General features: G+C 41.3%; 1 protein-coding gene across 5 annotated transcripts in view; it reads left to right on the top strand.

Annotated features, from left to right (window-relative positions):
- The window catches only part of dclk2a (doublecortin-like kinase 2a), a 114,010-nt gene that overhangs the window by 74,584 nt on the left and 15,663 nt on the right, over positions 1 to 23,763 (top strand). For all 5 annotated transcript variants that reach the window (XR_488642.1, XM_007904023.2, XM_007904024.2 and 2 more), the window contains 5 exons: positions 9,540 to 9,612; positions 11,529 to 11,637; positions 16,791 to 16,848; positions 18,321 to 18,440; positions 20,414 to 20,560. Coding sequence is in view for 4 of the 5 variants with exons in the window: in XM_007904023.2 (XP_007902214.1) it covers positions 9,540 to 9,612; positions 11,529 to 11,637; positions 16,791 to 16,848; positions 18,321 to 18,440; positions 20,414 to 20,560 (507 nt within the window). In the remaining variant the exon portion in view is untranslated. The remainder of the gene's footprint in view (positions 1 to 9,539; positions 9,613 to 11,528; positions 11,638 to 16,790; positions 16,849 to 18,320; positions 18,441 to 20,413; positions 20,561 to 23,763) is intronic.

Consider the following 23,763-nt stretch of genomic DNA (forward strand, 5'->3'; position numbering starts at 1 on the left):
AATTATGTTTTTGTCACTTGTGTATTTCATGCTCTTAATCTCATTTGGGACAAACCTTTCCCACCCCTCTCCTGATGAGCCTTGTAATGCTTCAGTTTTCCATGACATGCTGTGCGTCATCTCCTACTACATATAAGAAAATCATTTCACCCACAAAATACACAGCCAATCACTTTACTGTGTCCTATGAAGCACTTTGAGATGTCTTTGAGATGTCTCAAAGACGTGATAAGGCACTTTATTTAAAAGCAAGATTATTATTATAAAATTGGCTTTTGTTGGACTTACATTTTTTCCCTTAGATTTTTGGCTACAGCATATCCTTGAAATACCCTTTTAAATACACATCAATTTTCCTTGATTGAATGCCTTTCAACAGCTGTGCAAGTTATACTCCTGATCCACATTGATTAAATTCCATTCCATATCACATGCACCACTTGCCTCATTGATCCTCATATCCCTGTGAGCTTGAGAAAGAGTTCCTTATGACCTTCGCATACCCATTTTAAGTTTATTTGCAGTACTCATTTTACGGCTAAACTAGTTTTCTCACAGTTGCCTTGAAATTAATACTAATCCTTCCATTTGTTATAATGCCTTTCACATCGGGAGGATGTCCCAAAGTGTTTTACGGGATTTAGTGTAAAGTGAGTGACTGTGTAAGTGAACGTGGCAGCCCAATTGTGCACAATAATATCCCACAAACAGGCATGGAAGGAGTGACCAATTTTATTTGGAGTACTTTTGGCCAAGACTCCTGGAGAAACTCCCTTTTCTTTTCAAATAATTCCGTGGGATCTTTAACATCCACCTAAACAGGAAGACTGGACCTTGGTTTAACGTCTCATCCATGTTTAATGTGGGGCTTGAACCCACAACCTTTTGACTCAGAGGTGAGAGTCACTGAGCCAGGCTGATACCTGTTGTTGACATATTCAAGATTTGTCACTTTCTGACTCCATGTTATGATTCCACAAAGAATTAATAAGTACACTGCACTGTGAATGTATTCCTAGTTGCTTAATTCTGGTTCACTCCAAATACACTTCCTACAATCCACCTCCCAACACCTTCACCCAATCTTAGTCAGTGGTTATGCTTTTATAATCTGATCCGGTTCAGTCCCATAAGGTGATTAATACCTGACCTCAATAAATCTTAACACTGGTATCTACTGATGTCAGCCAGGTCTCTCCGTCACCGATCAAAGTCGGAGTCTTCACAATGGTGAAACTAGCAATACCTAAATGTGGTCCGTTATGTTTTAATATTATCTAGTATTGCAATACTTAAGTTTTAATCAGTTTTTCTTTTTTAAAACAACTTATTCAATTTGCACCAAACTGTATTAACTGATTTGCTTACAAAATGCAGTCATTCCAATTTATAGTAAATCCTGTGAAGCACTTTGAGATGTCCTCCTGATGTGAAAGGTTCTATATCAAATGCTATTATTATTTTCTATCAAATGCGAGGATTACTATGTATAATTTTAAATCACTTTAGTCCATAAAGAGTTAACAGATCAAAAAGTTCTCAAAAAACTAATTCTTCAAAATGTTATTGAAGATACTGCAAATTATCTGAACTTATTATAGATTGTGTCATTCCTTCTGAGAGTAACATTCCAGTGACCAAAAAGAATTATCATTGAACTGTAATCCTTAAACATGACAGCACAGGAAACAACAAACATGGTATTGATTTGGGCTGTACCTTTGTCTCCTGCTATAAACAAGACATTGTTTCAGGTGTTTATCCTGTGTCCGTATAGTTCTGGATTTGCATGCTAAGTTTAGTTTTATGTAAAAATATAAAATTGATGGTACTGTAAATGCTCGAGCAGTATGCTTAGTATTGCATATGACAAGTGCTGTGAAACAAGGCTACCATTCCATCGATAGTCAATAACATTATCTATGGGAGTTAAGGTTGAGTCTGAACAACATCTGAGGCCCTGAGATAGTCTTAACACCTCACTGTCTGACAAATGGCTTAGACACTATGAAGGGGAGGGAGGATGGAAATGTGATTAAATGCAATGTGATAAATAGCACAACACATACCGCATTCTTCCTCCATATTAGGAATGTAGGAACAGGAGTATGCCATTCAGACCATTAAGCCTGTCCCACCACTTTCAAAGATCGAAATTCCACCTCCTGCCCTCTCTCCATATCCCTTGATACCTCTTGTCTGTCAAGCGTATATCGATTTGCCTTTTAAATTCTTTAACTGACTCTGCCTGTACTGCCTTCTGGGGGAGTAAATTCCACACTCCCACCACCTGCTGCGTGAAAAAATGCTTCCTTATTTCACTTCTAAACTGTTTAGCCTCAAGTTTAAGACTATGACCTCCAGGCCTCAATTCTCCTGCTAGAGGAAACAGATGCTCACTATTCAGCCTGTCAAATCTCCTTATGATTTTATATACACCTCAACCAGATCACCCCTCTAGCTCCTGAACTCAAGAGAATAAAAATCAAGCTTTTCCATTATTTCCTCATAATTTAGATCCTTGACATCTGTAATAATTCTAGTAATCTACTGCACACGGTAAGGCTAATATATCTTTCCTAAGGTTTGGTACCCACAATACTCCAAATGGGGCCTGACCCAATGTTTTATACAGCTGTAACATCACTTCCTGACTCTTGTATTCCAGCCTCCATGTGATAAAATCCAACATTGCAATAGCCTTTTTGATAACATTCTGCACTACTTTTTAAAGATCTATGAACTGAAAACCCAGATCCTTTTGCTCATGAACCCCACTAAATGTTTGTCCATCTGGAATGCTGTCTGACTTGGCATTCTTAAATCCGAATGAACCACAACAACAACAACAAGATTTTATTTATAGAGCGCCTTTCACGTCGGGAGGACGTCCCAAGGAGCTGGACAGTTGGGTCGGGACCCGAGCAGGGGGGAAATGGTCAGGGTGAGGGGAGGGAAGGGAGGGAGCGAGGAGGGGTAGATACTTTGCCACATTAAACTGTTTTATCATTATTAGATGATTGAACCATACTTCTCTTTAGTTGGAAGCAATCATTATTGAACAGAAAGAGATCCGTGAATAGTTACATCACAGTCTGTTTACTAAAAGGTCCTAGTGCATGTAGCAACCTAGAATCACAGAAACTGCAGTGTGGAGAAGGCCAATCGACCCATGGAGTGTAAACTGGAGGCATCTATTCTAATGGCTCTGCTGTTCCCTATGATATTGTTCTGCTTCAAATATTTATCTAATTCCCTTTTAAATGTTGTTCTGATTTGTGGTTTAATGATCTGTGCCCCTCATGGTGAAAACTCCTGGAAAGCTTAGTGCAACCAGAGTTAGAAGGTCCTATTTTTGGGGCCATAATACTACAAAACAGTGGCTGGCAAAGCATGGAAGGAGAGGCTGTTAGTTGTCCTCCCTCCCTCACTATGGACAGTGTACAGTATGCCTTATCATTGGCACCACCCAACCTATTTACATTATGCAAGACTTCTCTCAATTTCCCAACCTCCAGATATTTGAGGGAAACCTCCTGGAGATTAATCTAATCTACAGCCTACACACTTCATCAGTGACTGGTTGCTCTCCACACAAGGTCCCAGCAGCACAGAAGCTGCAGCGTCCCTTGGAGCATGTGACTGTCTCACTCAATTATTCTACAACCTTCAATCAGGTCTCATCCAGTTCCTTTTATCAAAAACAAGTTAATCAACGCACTATTAATTGATTTTGCTGGGAGTATATTCCGCATAACCTCCTGTGCTGAAAGTCTGCCCGCCTGTATGACTATGACCAATCTGTGCTGGTGGTTGGGGGGGTTTGGGAAGCAGAATTCTTCTAATCGCTAGTCTTGCTTCAGGCCTGTTATATTAACATTTGTGTCCTCTAGTTCAATGCTTTCTTTGTTCAGGAGTGTTGTAAGAATAATGAAGGGAGGGGTTCCTTGTTGCAGGTATAATTCAGGTTTGTTTCAATGTAGCAAAGGTTTGCTGCTGTCCTGGTCACTATGCTCTGCTGTTTCCAAGCCTACAGGCTGGACAAACAAAATGGCCTATTAGGACGACAGTAACCTAGAAAAAGGAGGACGCCATTGAGCCTGTGCTGACTTGATCTTACTACAGAGGTGTCCTGCTTTCCATTATCAGACTACCATTAAAGAAAGACCTTCAAAAAGGTGCTAAGGCGTTCACATTGCACAGCACGACAGGTTATTTAATGGGTGGATAACCTTACTAGAATCTTATGAGACTGTGTTATAGTTATAAGAACTCATATGATTGTAAGGAAGAGAAACAGAAGTACCATGGCCAGATTGCTGGTGGGGGAGGGGGATAGTAAGAAAGAAGGTAGTGTTTCTCCCATACTCTGCTGATGCACATCTCCAAAACTGGTTACCTGAGCAACCACTGCACCATCTTAACCTTCCCCAGTTAAGGGGAACAGATAAAGAACTGAACTGAGGAATCACTTTAGAGGATTTACTACAAAGCGGAGTAAAGTGTAGTGACTGTGAATTTTTTAGGCACCGTGGCAGCCAATTTGTGCGCAGCAATGGCCCACATACAGCCAATGCAGTGAGTGAGTGACCAAATAATTATTAATATTTGTTTATAAATGAATGATTGAAACCTTTGAGATATATTCCAAGCCTCTGCTTCTGATGCTGCCCATTTTTTGTATATTTTTTGCTTCACACATCCTAATTGAGGGATGGAGAGAAAAGCTGAACAACAGACTGACACACAACACCTTTGACATTCCTGGCATTACCATTTACTAGTAATGATATCAGTATTTTTTTATTAGCCTTTGCCCGAAAAATTTTGGTCCATTTTCTCACCTGCTCTCTGCAGAAGGTGTTGAACTCCTTTGTCCTTTTATTGGGTTACCAAGGATCTTCCACGTCTGAGCCTGTCTTTCCCAACTTTCCAACCATGTATCTCCTTATCGGTCTGATCTCCTCCTACCCCACTCCACTGCTCATCCCCTCTGCTCCGCTAACTTGGGCTTGCTGCTCATCCATAGCTTCAAAGCTTCAGGCCAAAGCTTCAGATTCTACACCCCAAACTTCTGGAGCTCCTGGCCTCTACCTCTCCATCACACCCCTTCTTTGTGTGCTTTGTAAGTCCCACCTTAAAACAACCCTCTTCAACGCACCTATTGCCACCTTCCCCTCCCCTCTGTGACCAAATAAAATTGTTCACACACTGTTGTGGGACATTGATGTGCACAACTTGGTTGCCATATTCGCCCAGAGAATACACACACTGTTCCACTTTACAGTAAATCCTATGAGATGTGAGAATGGGGGTGATGCGTTCAATACTTTAGATCCTTTTCTGTTATCTCAAGACTAGCCTTTATTGCTGCTCATTCACTGCTGTCTGGCTCCTGATTTCCATTTAATCGCGGACTGTGAGATGAGGGCTGTGATGCTGTCAGTGAGGTGTCTCTGCATGACAGATTTTAATTATCGCTTTAGTGTAAGAAATGCTAAAATCTTTAATTAAATGTGAGAATAAGGGAAACATTTAGACAAGCTCCACATCAGACGTTCCTGACACATCTAATGAAACACTCCCCAAGTTCCCACCTGGAGGTTTAAGAGTAGATTTGAAATTATGGAGACGGATGAGTCCAGTGTTCCTAATTTTTCTGTAAACAGTTTCTCCACAGCCATCCTAGCAGAGGACAGGCTGACACTTTGTGTTGATTTCAAGCTGGGATAGAAGCAGGCAAGCTTGATGAACTCCTGCTGAAATAATAATTATTTCAATTGATGATATAACGGCTAGAACATTGAAACATCTCAAAGTGATTCACATGAAATTGCTGTCACGTGTACTGACTGAATATTTGAGGCAAACTTAGCAGTTAATATGCACACTGCAATGAGGTGAATGCCCCACCCTCTGAAGCTCCTTTTCTCACCCTCTTCATTTGCCCCTCTCTATCCCTTTAACAAACTACCGCTTTAACCCACCATCACCTCCCGCCTCGGAGTCTCTGTAAAGTAATAATAATAATAATAATCCTTGCATTTGATTCAAAGTGTTGTTGTTGTTGAATGATCTGGAGGATTGTTGGTCAGGCCACATCCAAAGCGTTGCCTTTACTGCAGTGCAGCACTGCCCCAGCACCTCATTGAAATGTCAGCCCACACTATGAGCTCAAGTCCTTGCTTGGGGCTTAGACTCACAAACTTTAAGCCCAGACATGAGAGCATTGCCAAGTGAGTCAGGCTGACACACTGGAACAGAAGCAACTGCGTGCTTTTTAAGTGAGATGGAAATGGGCAGCTTGACTTCTACTATACCATCTTTGAAAGCTGTTTTAGTGCTGCCAAGGCAAATGCGTGGACATTCAGTGCACATGTTTCAAGCTGTGCCAAGATTCGTCGATTAAATAACTCCTCCGTTCATTTCTGTCATTTCCTCATGTTTTTTCTATAAAAACATACGATGGAGATCACTTGTGTTCACACGTGCCCTTTGAAAAGAATGCATATATATATATATAATATGAATAAGAAGTGGGCAGCTAGCAAAGCTGAAAGCCAGTGTTCACTGGGCTAAGGGTCTTATTTACTGTCCCGAGTCTCAGTGAATCAATGCAAAAATACCCACATATATCATCTGCAAACAAGATTCTCAGTAAATTTCTATAGTTAAACCTTTCAGAGTGGAATGAAAGAAATTACGGAAATGAAGTGCATGTTCTGATTCACAAGCTCCTGGGATTGAGTGTAATCTTGCTGTGTTTTGGATTGGGATGTAAGAACATCAGGAGGATCCCACAAGGATTAAGGAAGTGGCTCTGTCTGACCGCCAGTCAATTATCCTTTGAAGCTGCAGCTCAGCCACTGTTAAACTGGGACGCTTTAAACAAAAGTGTTGCTACTTTTCAGATTACTAGGGACTTTTTTGCAATGCTGATTGGGCTTTAAAACCAATGCAAAACGAGTATTTCCTACTGAGATTTTGCCTTGCAAACATGAATGCGATTTAAACTCTAGGTGAACTCTTACGCAAGAGCTGAAATGCAAGTCCTGTGTGAACAGACAGATCAGTTCAATTTCAAGTTGTACAAATTCACCTCCACTGTACTTGGGCCTTCATCTGTAGCTGTCCTGGAGCTAGGGGAAAGCCCTTCAGTCCCAAGTTATGAGGTGATAGGACACTGTGTGCCTCAGTACAATTTTTTTCAAACAAAGATTTTGGTGTGTCCCAGATATAAATGCCAGGGAAATAAATGGGTTGTGACGGTAAAAAAAGCTGCTATCTTCCTGTGTTGCAACAACAACAACAAAATTACATTTGTCTGGTGCCTTTCACATCAGGAGGATGCCCCAAGGCACTGGACAATCAATGTTTCAGACCCAAGCTAGGAGTCGGGGAGGGTGGCGGGCAGGTTACCAAGGATGGTAACCGAAGGCACGGTTGAAGTGGAGGATCTTGAGATGGGTCTTGAAGGAGGAAAAAGAGGGGGCAAAGCGGAGGGACTCCAGGATGGAGTTCCAGAGGGTGGGGGCAGATTGGCAGAAGGCTAGAAATTATAACATAGAAGGAATCTTATGCTGGTATTAGCTCCAACATTGGAGCTCCATAGTCGAATACCAACTCATTTCCTGTGTTGTTTTAGATTGCTTCCCCTCAAATAATGATCCAGTATAGAAATTAGTAAAGGTTTGACTCACGCTTTTCAAAGACCAGACAGAGCCACTTCATTAATCCTTGTGGGATCCCCCTGATGTTCTTACACCCCAATCCAAAACGCAGCAAGATTACACTCAATCCCTTCCATGTGACAGTGGCTGACACTGTATTGCACAGTGTGTGCTGTTACTTCCGATCCAGTCCTGCTATCATTCTCACTAAAATTATTGGTAACTCAATTTCAGTGTTTACCAAAGCCTTCAAAAGGGATATAGTGATAATGAGATTTAACGCTCTTGTTATCAGGAGAGTGGCACAGAATTGAACTGTCTTCATAAGAGAAAAGATCCAGGTCTATCAAAAGCTGAGAGACACAGATAATCTGGAGATAAGCAGATAACTATGATCTCACTTGGTGGACCCAGGTACCGAGCTAACAAGCCTTAAGCAAGATTGGATACTGGAAGTAGTTTACCCAGTGAATAGTAATCTTGGGGAATGAATTGTCATCAAGAGTTTCCAATACTATGTCAATTTGTTCCTTTAAGTAGTAGCTGGATCAATAGATAGGTTGTATTCTTGTAGCGAAAAAAAATCAAGCAAGACCATACAGGTTATGATAGTCCACATTAATAAGACAGACATTTGGCGGTTTTTCATTCATTTTACGTTCCTCAGATTGAACCCTTTGAATACGCTCTGCTCTATTAGCATTTCTCAAAATAAACATAACGAATAAAACCAGTTTCTATATCTCTCTGCTTATTGAGTAGCAGCAGTGTGAAGTTTTTCTGTGTTCATTTACACTTAGAGCTGTCTTAGGGTTGTGATTATGGCCATAGGTTACTGTCAGATTTTCACATTTAAACCCAATCGAAGACTGATATTTTTTTCCAGATTCAGGTTGTTTTAGAAGTGGTGTAGAATTGTTGGTGGGCTATGGGGGACTCGAGCTTTAAAGAAGAAAATGTGGTACTAAAAAGATAGTACATGTCAGTGGGTTGCTTACAGGCAGAGTATTGGGGTACACAGATTCATTGATCATTCTTCTGCTGCTATAATTCCAACCACCAACAAATTTAATGTGGGTGTCACTCCAAACCCATCCCTCTCCTCAACTACACAACTACATTTTGTCGATGGTAATGTTCGGGGCTCAGTTGGTAGCACTTCCCTCTAAGTCAGAAGGTAGTGGGCTCAAGCCCCATTTGGGGACTCACAACTCACTGTCTGAGCTGGTAGTTTATTATTACGATTATTATTATTATTATTAATATGGTGTTGGGTGATTACGTCTCCCATAAGAAATTAAACCGAGGTTCCGCCTGCCTTTGCAGATGGACATTAAAGATCCCATGACTTTATTTAAAAAGAGAAATGGAGTTTCTCCCAGGGAACCTGGCCAACAATCACCCCAGGTAAAATCGGTCATTCACTTCACATTGTTTGTGGGTCATTCATGTGTGTAACTTGGTTGCTGTGTTCGCCCACAAAATAGCCACAGTCTTATCACTTTATAATAAATCCTATGAAGTGCCAAAAGATGTGAGAAGGTGCCGTGTGTTGCATCCTTTTCTACTATCTCAGACTGATGCCTATATTGCTGCTCGTTCATTGTTTGTCACATTAGGAGAATGTCTCAAAGGGATTCACATGGCCGGCTGGGCACCCGAGCTGGGTACAACCTTTTGAATTAGGTCATGTTTGGATCTCCTTTAATCCAGAATGGACAAATTTGACCTCTTGTTTCCATTTGGTTTACAGCTCATCACTGTTGCAATCCTATCTCCAGCACCATCCCTGCTGAGTTTCTACTCTAATTGACATGACTCTTCGAAGCTCTTTAACTATATGATGTTTTGATGATTGTTATCTTCTAGGTTCCTTACCATGTAAGTTTGTCCACCAATGTGAACGGGGTCCCTGAGCAAACCAACGGCCTCAGCCCAGAAGGTAAGGGAATTTGCTTTATTTGACTTTAATAGATGGTTCCTGTGTCTGTGATGCTGTTACTTATTTTTGTTAGCAGAAAAANTCTTGTTATGCGATCATTAAAGTCCTTTCAACAGAAATACAGTAAACTCCTGATATATCGTCACTCCAAGGGAAAAGATCTCAGTGACTCTACATCTGGGGCGACTATGTAGGCATGAGGCCTCTGGGGCCATTAGGGTGCGCTGTGGCTGGGAGGACCTACATCAACATACTCTGAGCCTGCCCAGAGCGGGCAGCTATCACTGTGACACAACGGCCCCATCCCTACTCCTGTCAGTTTATTAAAACTCATTTAAGCACAGTATAAGTTTATGTATAGGCATATGTGTCTATAAATGGCCTTATTTTGTTTCCTATCAATTATTTCTGTGACTGTTTTGGAAACTGTGCACTTCTCAGGATATGTACTGTATTTGATGCATTAAAGAACAATGATACCATATTTGCAGGTTGTATCTCAAAACTAAACATCTTTATGTATTAAACAATTTGCATACAACAATACACACCGTACTGTGTTTTCAACACGGTAAAACATGTCAGACAGACAGATATCACTCACCCATCCTACACATGCAGCAGTTTCCCTCCCCAACTTAAGGTACTGTGTGTCACACAAGAGCACAGGTTCACCGGGTGAGTTTAAACCATCTTGCCACTCTGTCATTCTAGCAATACAATTAAAACAATACTACTGAAACCCACAAAACAATTGCAAATCAAAAATTTTAAAAAGTAGCTCACAAAAAGCTGTAATGATCTCAATGTTCTTGGGAAAAATAACCCATGGTAGTCAGATTCAGATAGTCGACATCTCATCGAGAGAGTTCGCTCTTGTGACTGAGCTGTGTGGGATGTATAGAATGTGACTTTATAGGTTGTAAGCAAGTGATGAAATAAAGGTGTGTGCGTGTGGGGGGGGGGGGGGGGGGGTGGGTTGCCGATCTTTCTGGAGTCACGTACGTGCTCAAGGCAGAGAAATCTTAGTGAGTATCATCACGAACATTTTAAAACCTTTGCTGCAATGGCATCTCTGTACCAGCATCCCTTGAGTGCTTGTGTGAAGGGGGAGGGGAGTAGTCGGAGAGGGGGTGTCAAAGCAAATCCTCCTGGAAAAGAAGCTGGGAATACCAGAGGGAGAACCAGTTCAAGAGCAGCACCGACTCTGGTCTGGAAGATGCAGACCTGGAGTATTAGGCAGGGCATAGCTCAGAAGGCTATGGCCTGCTCCTTGTCCTCCGCCTGGCCCGCTCCACCATTGGTGTTCGTGCTTTCGACATCTCTGCCCCCACACTTTGGAACTCCATCCCACAGACCCTTTGCTTCGCCCCCTCCCTTGCCTCCTTCAAGAAAAATCTCAAGACCCTCCTCTTAGACCGCACCTTGGGTCACCCGCCTACCCCTACCCTCCCCGCCCTCCACCTCTCCTGATCCCAACCATCAGCTCGGGTCCAAATCCCTGACTGTCCACCGCCTTAGTCCGTCCTCCCGAAGTGAAAGGCGCTATACAAATGTAATTTGTTGTGAAGGTACTAAAAATCGGGCAAGACTCATAGTCAGAGAATAGAAGAAGGTTTTAACTAATATTAAAGAAATGATACTTTGAAGAACCAGGAATGAATGAGTTTAATCTGCCTTGAGCTGGTGTGGAATTATGGCTTATTACTAAGAGGTAAAATAGCTACAATTTACAGTCATTTTTGTCAAATAAAAATCAGTTCTGTGTGTAATGATGAGATGAACTTAGGCCCATTTATTTAATAAACACATCCTGATAAGCAGAGTTTGTGGCTGGCCAGTGAGGGCGGTGCAGGAATACTCAGTGGGTAGAAGACTGGGAAAGGTGACGTGGATTTTCTTGATTCTTCTCCCAGGGCTGAATGGAAATCGATCCTTTTCAGCTTCAACCATCCTCGACAAATACAAAATCGGGAAGGTGATTGGAGATGGGAATTTTGCTGTTGTTAAGGAGTGTATGGAGCGGTAAGTCAGCGTTTCATCATTAACCTATGCCTCCCTTTTACTTCTGCTACAATAGATCCTTTCCAATGTGATTCATTTCAGAGCTAAAGCTGCTCCATATCCTTACACTAATAGTTTTAACGTACCAGAGAGAGTGGCGAATATGCAACAATGGCATCTAAAATGCACCCTATTAAAATTCACAAAGGGATTGCGTTAGGAACAGTTTGCTGTAACCTTATGTGATGTGCCCTAACAGGGCAACAGGGGGCACTATTTGTGATTTCCTCTTGAAAATATTTCCATCCCCAATCGGGTAGGTTTTGCGTGGTTTGTGAAAGGATTGAATATGACAAGCCAAGTGACCTCTCTCGTTCACATTTTCTTTCGTTCTTAGGATGTAAACAGAAGGTGGTCACACCAATGATGGTGCTTTTGCTGAATCTTTTGTTCATGAAGCAGAACAAGAGAAGAGTTTTTGTGTCACACTGCACACTGCCTCCTCCGCCTTATCTCCTATTTCATTGTTTCAGTTCAAAAGCTTCCTGCTGATTTGAAAAAGGTTGCCCACTTTCTGGCGAGGTCACTGGCTGTGCGGTGTCATATTTAGCACAATGTGAGGCTTTAAGCTTTGTTCTTTCTGAAAAGGGGTTTGCAGATCTCCCGAAAGCTTTGTCTGCAAGACAGTGATAAGAAATTCAGCTTAGCTCAGCATTGATAAGAAGAGACTTCACAAATGTGCTGCACACTTGAGATCAACTTGATGTACAATGAGGGGATAAGGTCAAGCTCCACTGGTTCCCCATCACCGAACGGATCGATTTCAAGATCCTCACACTTGTGTTCAAATTCCTCCACTCCCTGGCACCTCCCAATCTCTCCAACTTCCTCACTCCCAAATCCACCACCCGGCACCTTCGTTCAGCTGGCACTGGCCTCCTGCTTGTCCCTCACGCCCTCCGCTCCACCATTGGAGGTTGCACTTTCAGCCACTACGCCCCGAAACTGGTAAATTGTTTTACCAGCATTTCTTCACTCTCTCTATCTCCTGGAAGGTGTTGGGTCATGCTAGGTTACAGTTCCCCAAATATGCGGAGTCCTGTAGCTTAGTGGTTAGAGCACTCACCTTGCAAGCGAGAGTACCTTGGTTTGATTTCGAGTTAGGCAAGCTTTCTTACTCCACACGCCTCTGTTTACCTAGCAATAAGTAGAACATAAGAATATAAGAACATAAGAATTAGGAGCAGGAGTAGGCCATTCGGCCCCTCTAGCCTGCCCCGCCATTCAATAAGATCATGGCTGATCTATTCTGACTCCACCTATCCGCCTTATCCCCATATCCCTTAATCCCTTTATCCACAAGAAATCTATCAATCTCAGTCTTGAATATGTTCAAGGACTGAGCATCTACAGCCCTTTGGGGTAGAGAATTCCCTAAATTCACTATTCTCTGAGTGAAGAAATTTTTCCTCAACTCAGTGCGAAAGGGCTTACCCCTAATTTTAAGACTGTGACCCCTGGTTATAGTTTTTCCAACCAGGGGAAAAAGTCTCCCATTATCTATTCTGTCATGCCGCTTAATAATCTTATAGGTTTCTATAAGATCACCTCTCATTCTTCTATATTCTAGAGAATATAGGCCTAAATTTCTCAACCTATCCTCATAACTCATCCCCCTCATCCCAGGTACCAACCTGATGAATCTACAGTGTTCTCCCTCCAAGGCGAGTATATCCTTTCTTAAATAAAGAGACCAAAACTGACACAATACTCTGGGTGCGGTCTCACCAGATCCCTATACAGTTGCAGCAATATTTCCCTACTCTTATATTCTAACCCTTTTGTAACAAATGCCAACATACCGTTAGCCTTCCTAATTGCTTGCTGTAGCTGCAAACTAACTTTTTGTGACTGGTGAACAAGGACACCCAAGTCCCTCTGAACGCTAACACTATCTTGTTTCTCCCCTTCTATAAAATAATCTGCTCTACTGTTTTTGCCACCTAGGTGCATGACCTCACATTTCCCTGCATTATACTTCATCTGCCACCTATTTGCCCACTCACCTAGCCAATCTATATCTTGTTGCATTTTTTTTATGTCATTCTCGGTGTTTACTCTCCCTCCTAGTTTAGTGTCATCCGTGAATTTGGATATATTAAGTTTGATGTCCTCATCTAGATCGTTGATGTAGATTGTAAATAGTTGAGGCCCAAGCAATGATCCTTGTGGCACTCTACTAGTCACATCCCGCCAATCTGAGAAGGACCCATTTATCCCTACTCTTTGTTTTCTTCCCGTTAGCTATTCTTCAGTCCATGCTAATATATTCCCCTTAATTCCATGGGCCCTAACCTTGTGGATCAACCTTTTATGCGGCACCTTATCAAATGCCTTTTGGAAATCTAAATACACTACATCCACTGATTTCTCCTCTATCTAATCTACTTGATATGTCCTCAAAAACATCTAAAAGATTTGTTAAGCATGACTTTCCTTTTGTAAAGCCATGTTGACTCTGTCTAATCATATTGTGATCCTCTAAGTATCCCACTACGACATCCTTAATTAAGGATTCTAGAATTTTCCCTACCACCGATGTCAGACTAACTGGTCTATAGTTCCCCATCTTTTCTCTCCCAACCTTCTTAAATAGTGGTGTGACGTTTGTGATCTTCCAATTAATGGGAACCGTTCCAGAATCCGAAGAATTTTGGATCAGACACAAGGTCTCCACTATCTCATGAGCTACCTCTTTTAAAATCCTAGGATGCAAACCATCAGGTCCAGGGGACTTGTCACTTTTTAATGCCAACAATTTCCCTAGCACCAATTCTTTGCTAATGTAAATTTCTCTACGTTGCTCCCTATCATTAGCCCTTTGGTTCATCTCTATTTCTGGTAAACTTCTTGTGCTTTCTAACATGAAGACAGAAGCAAAGTATTTATTTAGGGACTTTGCCATATCCTTATCCCCCATTATAATTCCTCCTGTCTTTGCCTATAATGGACCCACATTTATTTTTGCTAGCCTGTTCCTCTTAATGTATTTATAAAAACTCTTACAATCTGTCTTAATGTTCCTAGCTAGCTTGCCCTCATAATCCATTTTCTCACTCCTAATGAGCTTTTTGGTTTTCCTTTGTTGGTCCCTAAAACACTCTCAGTCCTCGGGTTTGCTACTCCTTTTGGCAGTTTTATAGGTCTTTTCTTTTAGTTTTATACTTTCTCTAACTGTTCTAGTTCGCCACGGATGAACTGCTTTCCCTGCGGTACTCTTATTCCTCAAGGGAATATGTGACCGCTGAGAATTTTGCACTACATCTTTAAACGTTTGCCACTGTTGGTCTATTGTCATATCCATTAATCTAATTCCCCAGTCTATTTTAGCTAATTCTTCCCTCATACCTGCAAAGTTAGCTTTATTTAAATTTAAGACCCTTGCTTCGGATTTGACTATATCGCTCTCTAACTTAACACTAAATTCTATCGTGTTATGATCACTCTGCCCTAGAGTAGCCTTAATATCTATATTACCGACTAGCCCTGTTTTGTTACACAAAACAAGGTCTAGGATGGCCTGTCCCCCAGTTGGTTCCTCACCATACTGTTCCAGAAAGCTATCTCTCATACACTCTATAAACTGTAGTAGGAACCCGGTTGTTAGTCGATTGGTGGATTGCTTTTCCAGGGTTAATAATTCCTTCAAAAAAATAATAATCATTTGGTCACTCAATCCACGACTGTTTATGAGACACTGCTGTGAGCAATTGGTTGCCACGTTTCAACCACAAAATATACAGTCAATTCACTTTACAATATATTCTGTGAAGTACTATGAGACGCTTAGAAGACGCAAAAAAACGCTATATCAGATGCAAGGAATATTATTATTATATTGGTCCCCTCATCCAAGTGGTCTTGATTCACCCTTAAACGTAGACAGAGAGTCCTGCCAGGCTAACTCAACAGTAGCAGAGCTGAGCCTGATCATGTCCTCACTCGAAGGTCACACTTGCACCTCCTCCAGTATGAGTCATTAGATATTGATCAGGAAGGTGGGAACCCTACCTGATTTTTTTCTCCCTTCCGAGCATTAGAAACAAATGTAGCTCCTCTACTGTTGCCCCAGTAGAGATCAGGTAACTCAGGACAGAGCAGTGATCGACCCTGGCACCTTTTGGGTCTATGGCTCAATTTCACATTGATGTGATGATAAAAAGAAGCTTGATGCAGTGATGGGGGGGAGGAGCAACGGTAGAGTAGGTGTTCTGGAGGCACTTGAATGAATGGGCCAACCAATCTTGTGAACCCCTCTTCTTCCCCTTTTTGCCTCTGTGATGTTTGCCTCTGTTGGGCCCAAATGGACGTAGATAATAATCCTTGCGTTTGATATAGCGCCTTATCAGGTCTTTTGAGACATCTCAGTGTGCTTCACAGAACTTAATGTAAAGTGAATTGACTGCATATTTTGTGGGAGAAACACGCAGCTAACCGTGCACAGCAGTGTCCCACAAACAGTCATGGATTGAATGATCAAATTATTATTATTATTATTTTATTTGTGTAGACGGGATGAACTGTCAATCAGAGCTCTCACCTGCCCCTTAGGTTAGGCTCCATTGCTGGAACTAACAAGCTGCCTCCTCAAATCTTGTTTTTTGTGAAGAATTCAAGTGTTTAATACTTAGTTTGTGAAAATTTGAAGGAAAAATATCGAGAAGTCACCCTGTGGACTCTAGCAGATCAGATGCTAGCTTCTTGTCCTGCAATCATGTTCCTGCCTCGGGCTATCTTTTCCAAGCAATGTGAAATGTTGCTCATCAATGTTCTGGATGTTGTAATTTTCATAAAATGTATTTTCAGGTGAAAACCTTTCACTATAATTCACCCTCGGAATAAAGGTTATAGACAAGTGATTGTTGATTAGCAATGGACCAGGTCAGAATCCAATGTCACCAAGTCTGGCTTCTTTGTTAACAGTTGTTGAGCCAAAAGCATTCCGTGTAAATACATGATGGAGCAGCGGAAGCATTTGACCACATTGTTAAAGATTCTCAGGAGAGTGAAAAATATTATCAGCTGTGCATGGTGTATCGTAAAAGATTCTCAGAAGATTGAAAATTTGTACCAGTTGTATAACAAAAGCACTTTTATATTTATCTTTTACTTAGATCCAGTGGCAAGGAGTATGCACTGAAAATCATTGATAAGGCCAAATGCAGTGGGAAGGTAAGAGAAATCCTGATGTCTATTGCATTGCTGCACCAGATCTTACCTGAAGACTTTCCTCTTCGACCATGCCTGTGATCACCTTTCTCTCCCCAGTTCAGTGTTAAATGACCTATTGTTCAATACTTCAAATGCTACCCTTAGTGAAGGGCAAGTTGCTTCAGTCACACGATTAGTTATTTTTGGAAAACATTTAATAAGACATCTGACACCCACAAATCTACCGATTTGTTTAAAAGCCTGGAATACAGTGATAGAGGGCATTTGGGGGTTTTCTGCAGTGACAAAAGTGTCATCTTTAGTGAAGTGGAGTGGTATGAGGCACTCACTACTTCATCTGCATTCTGTTGAAGCTCAGCAATGAGAGAAACCTGGCACAAAATGCAGTAAAATTCCAATTTGGTACTAAGCCACAATTCTGGCACAGAGTCAGCCAGTGTTATACTGGCTTAATGGTCTCATCAAACAGTAATATAACAGCGAACTGGGCTTTCATTAAAGGACAGTCTGAGTCTTTGAATTTTTCAGGAATGCTTCATTTTCTCTACGACCTCTTGGACTTCTGTCTCACTTTTTAGTCTCACAACTGATAATCATGACTTAAAGAATCTACATTTTACTTTTATGGCTTTGGGAGAGTGTATGTGGGGTGCATGTTGTGCACCACAGTTTCTTATTGTATTAGGTATCTTTGTTTTTTGATGTCTAATACAAGATCATGCAATTGGTTCAGATAAAGAAGGCCCTTCAACACATTTGAACTCATTCTCCCAGAATACCCACCTACTTATGATCCTCCCAACACAGCCTCAAGATGTTTTTTTTAAATGACTAGAGTCCTGGCTGCAATCACCATTTCATTGCAGTTCCAGTTCCAGTGTTCCAGCTTTTAAGAAGTATTTTTTGATGGCTGTCCTAAATTGCCCTTGGTGGCCCTAAACCCGTGTTCTGCTATGTGAATGCATCCCAAAATATTATTCTGTGTTAACTTGCTTAATTCCATTACAAAATCTAGTGCACCTCTATAAAATCCCCTCTGTGAGGTGTTTTTTCAAGAATGAAAAGCCCAATCATTGCTCATAGCTCATTCTTTTATATTTTATATTCTATATATATTATATATTATAGTGAAAATCATTGCACATAGCTCATTCAATGATATATTATAGTGAAAAGCTCTATATCAAATGCAAGGATTATTATTATTATTCCTCCAACACTGGGGATCAAGCACAACATACAACTACTTGCTATACTGAAAGTGCTGATCCTCTCTGCAACTTGGCTGATTTGCAATATGATGTTTCAGATTATTTTGGCAGTATGAGAGACCATTGCAGTATTTCTCTTGATCTGAATGGGATGTGGAGGTGTGCTGCCTGTGCTGCAATTTGCCTTCTAACAGTAATATGTCAGCATGGCCTCACTGTTCTCATTGCTGTGAGATCTCGACATTATGTTTTGACATTTAGGAGCACCTGATTGAGAATGAAGTCGCAGTCCTGCGGAAGGTCAAACATCCCAATATCATCATGTTAATCGAAGAGGCGGACACACCCACGGAACTGTACCTGGTGATGGAATTAGTCAAGGTAAGAGGGTTTAAGAGATTGGAAGTTACACAACACTGCCCTCAATAAATAAAGGATAGTAGGAATCAGCGGGCTAAGCCCTTGTGTAGAGAAACTTGTTTATTTTACCACAATAGTGTTTGATAAAGTGCACTCTATGCGATCAATATGTGGTTATTTCTAATGACTCGACAATAATCGAAATTTGTTGTTCAAAATTGATCATTCTTTTCACGGCTGTTCGTGGGACAATGCTGTGCACAAATTAGCTGCCACATTCGCCTACAAATATACAGTCACTACACTTCACAGTGAAATCCCATGAAGTGCTTTGGTATATTGTGACAAAGTGATAAGATGCTATATCACTACAAGGATTAAGATATATTACTATCACATCACTGAGTTTCTTCTCTGGTTCTCAATTCACCCCTTCCTGACAAAATGTTTTAGTATTCAAAAAAACTGTTGTGGAGATGCACTAATAGTTATGGTGAACCACATTATGGCTCCCCCCTACCCCACCCCACCCCCACCACCCTTAATTTAGTTTATTTCCCTTTAACTAATGACTAATTTTCTTCGCCAACATTTTGAACCTTTTTATTTAAAGAAAAACATACAATGCTCATATTAAATTCCGATTATTTTGTCTCTTCAATCTCAAATGAAACCTTATCCTGAAAACAATTACACAGTTGAAGGCTGTTTACAGGAGCTTCATGATGAAAATGTAATTGTCCCCATCAAGCAAAAGCCATCAGTACCAGTATATTAGTAATAAAGTGGCTCCCGAGGGAGAGCCACCTATTAATCCCATCTCTGTTAACTGCCATCGACCACATTAAAGATGTTGCATTTATTAAACTAGGGTTATATGCAAGAGTGTTTTATCTGCATGTCCATGGTTATTTAATGTGCCCCCTCTGGATTTTACCTTCAATTATGCTCTGCTTTTTATTGCTGTGCAATGGAAGCTCACTTTCCAGCACATGCTACACCATAGGCAGTGTGTGGAGACACTGTTTCTAACATTGCATTGGAAGGAAAAATGAAGAGTAGCCCCTGATCAACCCCAACATGGGTTGTTTTGTAATCTCTTCATTCCTAATGAATAAACAGATATTGTACATGTCATTAACTGATAAGAAAAAGGATATTGGAGAAGGAATGTCAGGTGCAAGGGTTATTTCTAAATTTATCTTCCTAGTTAAGTTTTTTAAGAAATCAATATCTGGTACCACTGGTGGTCTGAGGTATCCCATTAGGTTCATCATTTGGCAGCAATCAGTGAAAGATGCCATTTGCCGGGTTTGGGAATCGAGATAATTCTTTGAATGTGGAATTCTGGTCACACACAGAAACATTCAATATATAGACAAGTTATGGCCTTTGTGTTCAATATGATTAACGTTCCCTGCAATTATTCGCTGAGCAGTCCTGAACGTGACTTTGCAGCCTGGTGTCTTAGTGGGAAGGCAGCTGGGAGGGTACTTTGAAAGGATGAGATCAAAGTGAAGCCCTTCTTCGTCTAAAGCTCCCTTGTGGTTTGTGAATGGTTTTGATCAGGTAAATAAAAAAGACTGTTTCCACTGATTGGCAAGTCAGTAAAAAGAGGGCACGCATTACCTTACGGAAAAGGGAGAGGAGGTTATAAGATTTTTTTTGTGTGTGTTTAAATGATGAATGCTTAATCACAGCGTCTGTTCATAAAAAGCACATAAAAGGGAATTCGACAAGGAGGAAAAATAATATTGGCGGGATCAGGTAATCTCAAAGCGCTTCACAGAATATTCAGAAAAGTGAATGGGATTATAGCTCCATTGGTTGGGTCAAGATTGGAAAAGAAGGCCTTTTGGCCCATCCGATCTCATCCACCCAGGACACCCACCCTGTCTCCCAATCACTACATCAAGCTGCTTTTTAAATGATTGATAGTTTATTGGTTGTACTTTTTGCAGTCTCTTTATGCTCTCTGTTTGTTGTGCTGGCAGGGCGGAGACCTGTTCGATGCCATTACATCATCTACAAAGTACACAGAGCGGGATGCCAGTGCCATGGTGTACAATCTGGCCAGTGCTCTCAAGTACCTGCACAGCCTCAACATTGTGCATAGAGACATCAAGCCGGAGAACCTACTGGTATGTTATCAGCTATGAGAGAAGTACAATAAGCGATGCTATTGTATCTGCGTGCTGGAAATGAATGGCGAAGAACCAGCAAATTGTTCAATGATCATTTTATCAAGATTGAACAAAGTGTCAGAAAGATTATTTACTCACATTATACCTGGCTCCGTTGGTAGCCCTTTCATGACTGAGTCAGAAGGTTGTGGGTTCAAGCCCCATATCGGAACTTTAAACTCTCAAAGTCTAAGCTGATACTCCAGTACTTTGCTGGTGGTGGGGGGAGGGGGGTTGTAGTCAGAGGTGCCATCCTTTGGATAAGACGTTAGAGATCCCATGAAAAGAGAAGGGAATTGCTCCTGGTGTCCTGGATAACAATCCCCTGGATAAAAAAAAATGTATTCACTTTACAACTGTTTGAGAGACATTGCTGTGCTACATTGCTACTGCATTGCCAAATCTACAAAGTCCACCCGAAACTAAAAATTACCTAAAAATACAATCACTACATTCTCCAGAAAACTCTTTGAAGCACTTTGAATAAACCATGTGCAAACATTTTATGGGTTGTAACCACATATTTAAAAGAACTTGTAAATCCCTCTGTCCGCACTGGTTTACACATTTTTTATACAACTCACATAACGGAAAAATAGTGTACTTTTGCGCATGATATGCACAATGTGCTTAATGGACATCCACATGAATAAATAATAATCATTGCTTTGGTGTCATCACATCATTGAAATGTTGTGTAGGCTACCGTGAATTATAGGTGAATGCGGCAGCCAATTTTTGCACAGCAATGGCCACAAATAGGCATACAAGACCAGAATTTAATGAATTTAACATGCCCTTCACCCTCCCCCATCCCGACTCCCAGCTCGGGTCCGTAACTTTGTCTGCCCAGCGCCTTGGGACGTCCTCCCGACGTGAAAAGCGTTATGCAAATGTAATTTTTTTGTTGTTGTTGTACATCTGTGTTATACTGGTTGCTGTCTCTCTGTGTTCCATTGGCTGTACATCTCTCTGTGTCACACTGTTACACTTACTAGCTATGTCTCATGTAAGAGAAGAAAGGAAGAGACTGAGCTCAGAGAATCAAGTGAGCTGAGAGTATATGAGAGAGAAAGAGAGAGAGAGATGGGGGGAGGGTTAGGTTTCTAACCAGCTATCTTCAGTGACCTGTTCAAATGCTGTTAGCCTGTTTTCACATTCCCTAAGGCTATCTGGAAGCACTCTTGTTAACCTCCTACATTTTGAACCCTTGCTGAACCTTCCTGTTCTTTACTACACGAGGTATCTGAGACAAAAGGACAGGTCACTGTTCCGAATCCGACTCTACAGTAGAAATGAACGAGTGGTGAGGCAAGCCCTTCTCGAAGTCTGATGCTTTGTGACAACCTTTCCCCAGCCATTGTTTTACTTCTGATTATAAAGACAGCCCAAACTTTACCATTCTCGTTCAGATGCTCACTGACCCACTATTCATTTTGTATTTTTATTTGAGATTTTCCAGGCATTTGAAGCGTTTCTCATGATATTTTTAGGTAACAGGCACCAGCGTAAATAGCTCGTCTCATTCTATTCATGCGCCTAATGTTCAGCTGCTTTATGTAGGGTGACCACAAAGTTGTGATATCATTACAATGTCTAATAAGTCTTAAAGAAATGATGATATTTTAATTTTATTTTGGATAATAGGGTAGATATCACGACTTTTTAGTCACCATGTAGAAGAGGAGTATTCAGTATATAAATATAACAGCACAGATTATCCAAATAGGAACTGCTTCTCGACTTCACTAAGCATTGAATGCAAACTATCCAAAACTCTGCAGCCTGTATCCTCTCTCATACCAAGATCGTAATCCTATCACTCTCATCCTTGCTCGACTCCACTAACTCTCCATCCCCCAGTAGATTGAATTCCAGATCTTCTTTTGCTCCACTGTTTCGCCCCACTTTACCTCCATAACCTCCTTCAACCCTAGCATCCTGGTGTTCCCTTCATTCAGCAAATCCCAACCTGCTTTATATTCCCCCGTCAGAACCACCCCACCACCCAGTCAGTCTTTCAGCCATTCTGCTCCTTCTCTCTGGAACTCCATCCCGGAGTCCCTCCGATTTGCTCCCTCCATCATCTCATTCAAGATCTGCCTCAAGACCTACCTCTTTGACCGTGCTTTCGGTCATTTATTGCCCTCCTCACCCCCTTCGTCTCCCACCCCCAGCTCGGGTGCCTCGCCAGCAGTGTCAGAAACTTTGAGCCATCCATTCAATGTGAAAGGTAAATACAAATTGTACTGTGTTGTACCTTGACGCAGAGAGCTTTTCAGATTACAGTATAAAGATTCAGTCAATACCGGCCCTTCATTTAAAAAAACACTTTCCGGAATTATTTCCCACTGTTTGTCCAGCAAGGAATAACCGAACCTGTTCATGCAACGGCTTGCAGGGTTTTCAGAGATCCAGAGGGAAGTATCCCAGCCCAGTCACATGACCTGTAGCATAATGGCATCGTGAAGTACTGGAGCGTATTGGTAAGAGCACTTGCTTTGCAAATGAGAGGATCTAAGTTCGATTCCCGGGCGGGGAGAAACCTTCAGCAAATTTCCTTATTTCAAATGCCTCTGCTAACCTAGTAGCAACTAGGAATCCAGTCAATGGGTAGATCACTTTCCGGGGTTAATAATCCGTTTTTAAAAAAATTTGGGTCAATCACTGTTTATGGGACACTGCTGTGTACAGTTGGCTGCCGTGTTTCACCCACAAAATATACAGTCAATTCACTTTACAGAATATTCCGTGAAGCCCTTTGAGATGTCCCAACAAAGTGATAAGACACTATCAAATACAAGGATTATTATCATTATTATGTCTAACCCTCTTCATTGATGCCATGAAAGTTACAACAACAACTCACATTAATATAGAGGTCTTTACCCCGGATGACATCTCGGAGCACTTACCACAATAATCCCCCACTGCCACCACCAGATCATACTATCACTGTAATGCTTATGGCGTCTAGAAGCATGTCCTAGTTTAACGCAAATGCAGCCTGTAGTACAGCCCTGCTGAGTTGACCTCAATCCATGGAGCCTAACAACGAGCTCTCTGTAGCTCTATCAGCGCCATAGTGCGCTTACTAAATAAAATCACATTAACTTCAAAGCAGAGCATCACATCCAATTTCAACATCATATGTGTCCAGA

This window comes from Callorhinchus milii, unplaced genomic scaffold (genome assembly GCF_018977255.1).
Source record: "Callorhinchus milii isolate IMCB2004 unplaced genomic scaffold, IMCB_Cmil_1.0 Scaffold1, whole genome shotgun sequence".
In the NCBI taxonomy this organism is placed as follows: Eukaryota; Metazoa; Chordata; class Chondrichthyes; order Chimaeriformes; family Callorhinchidae; genus Callorhinchus; species Callorhinchus milii.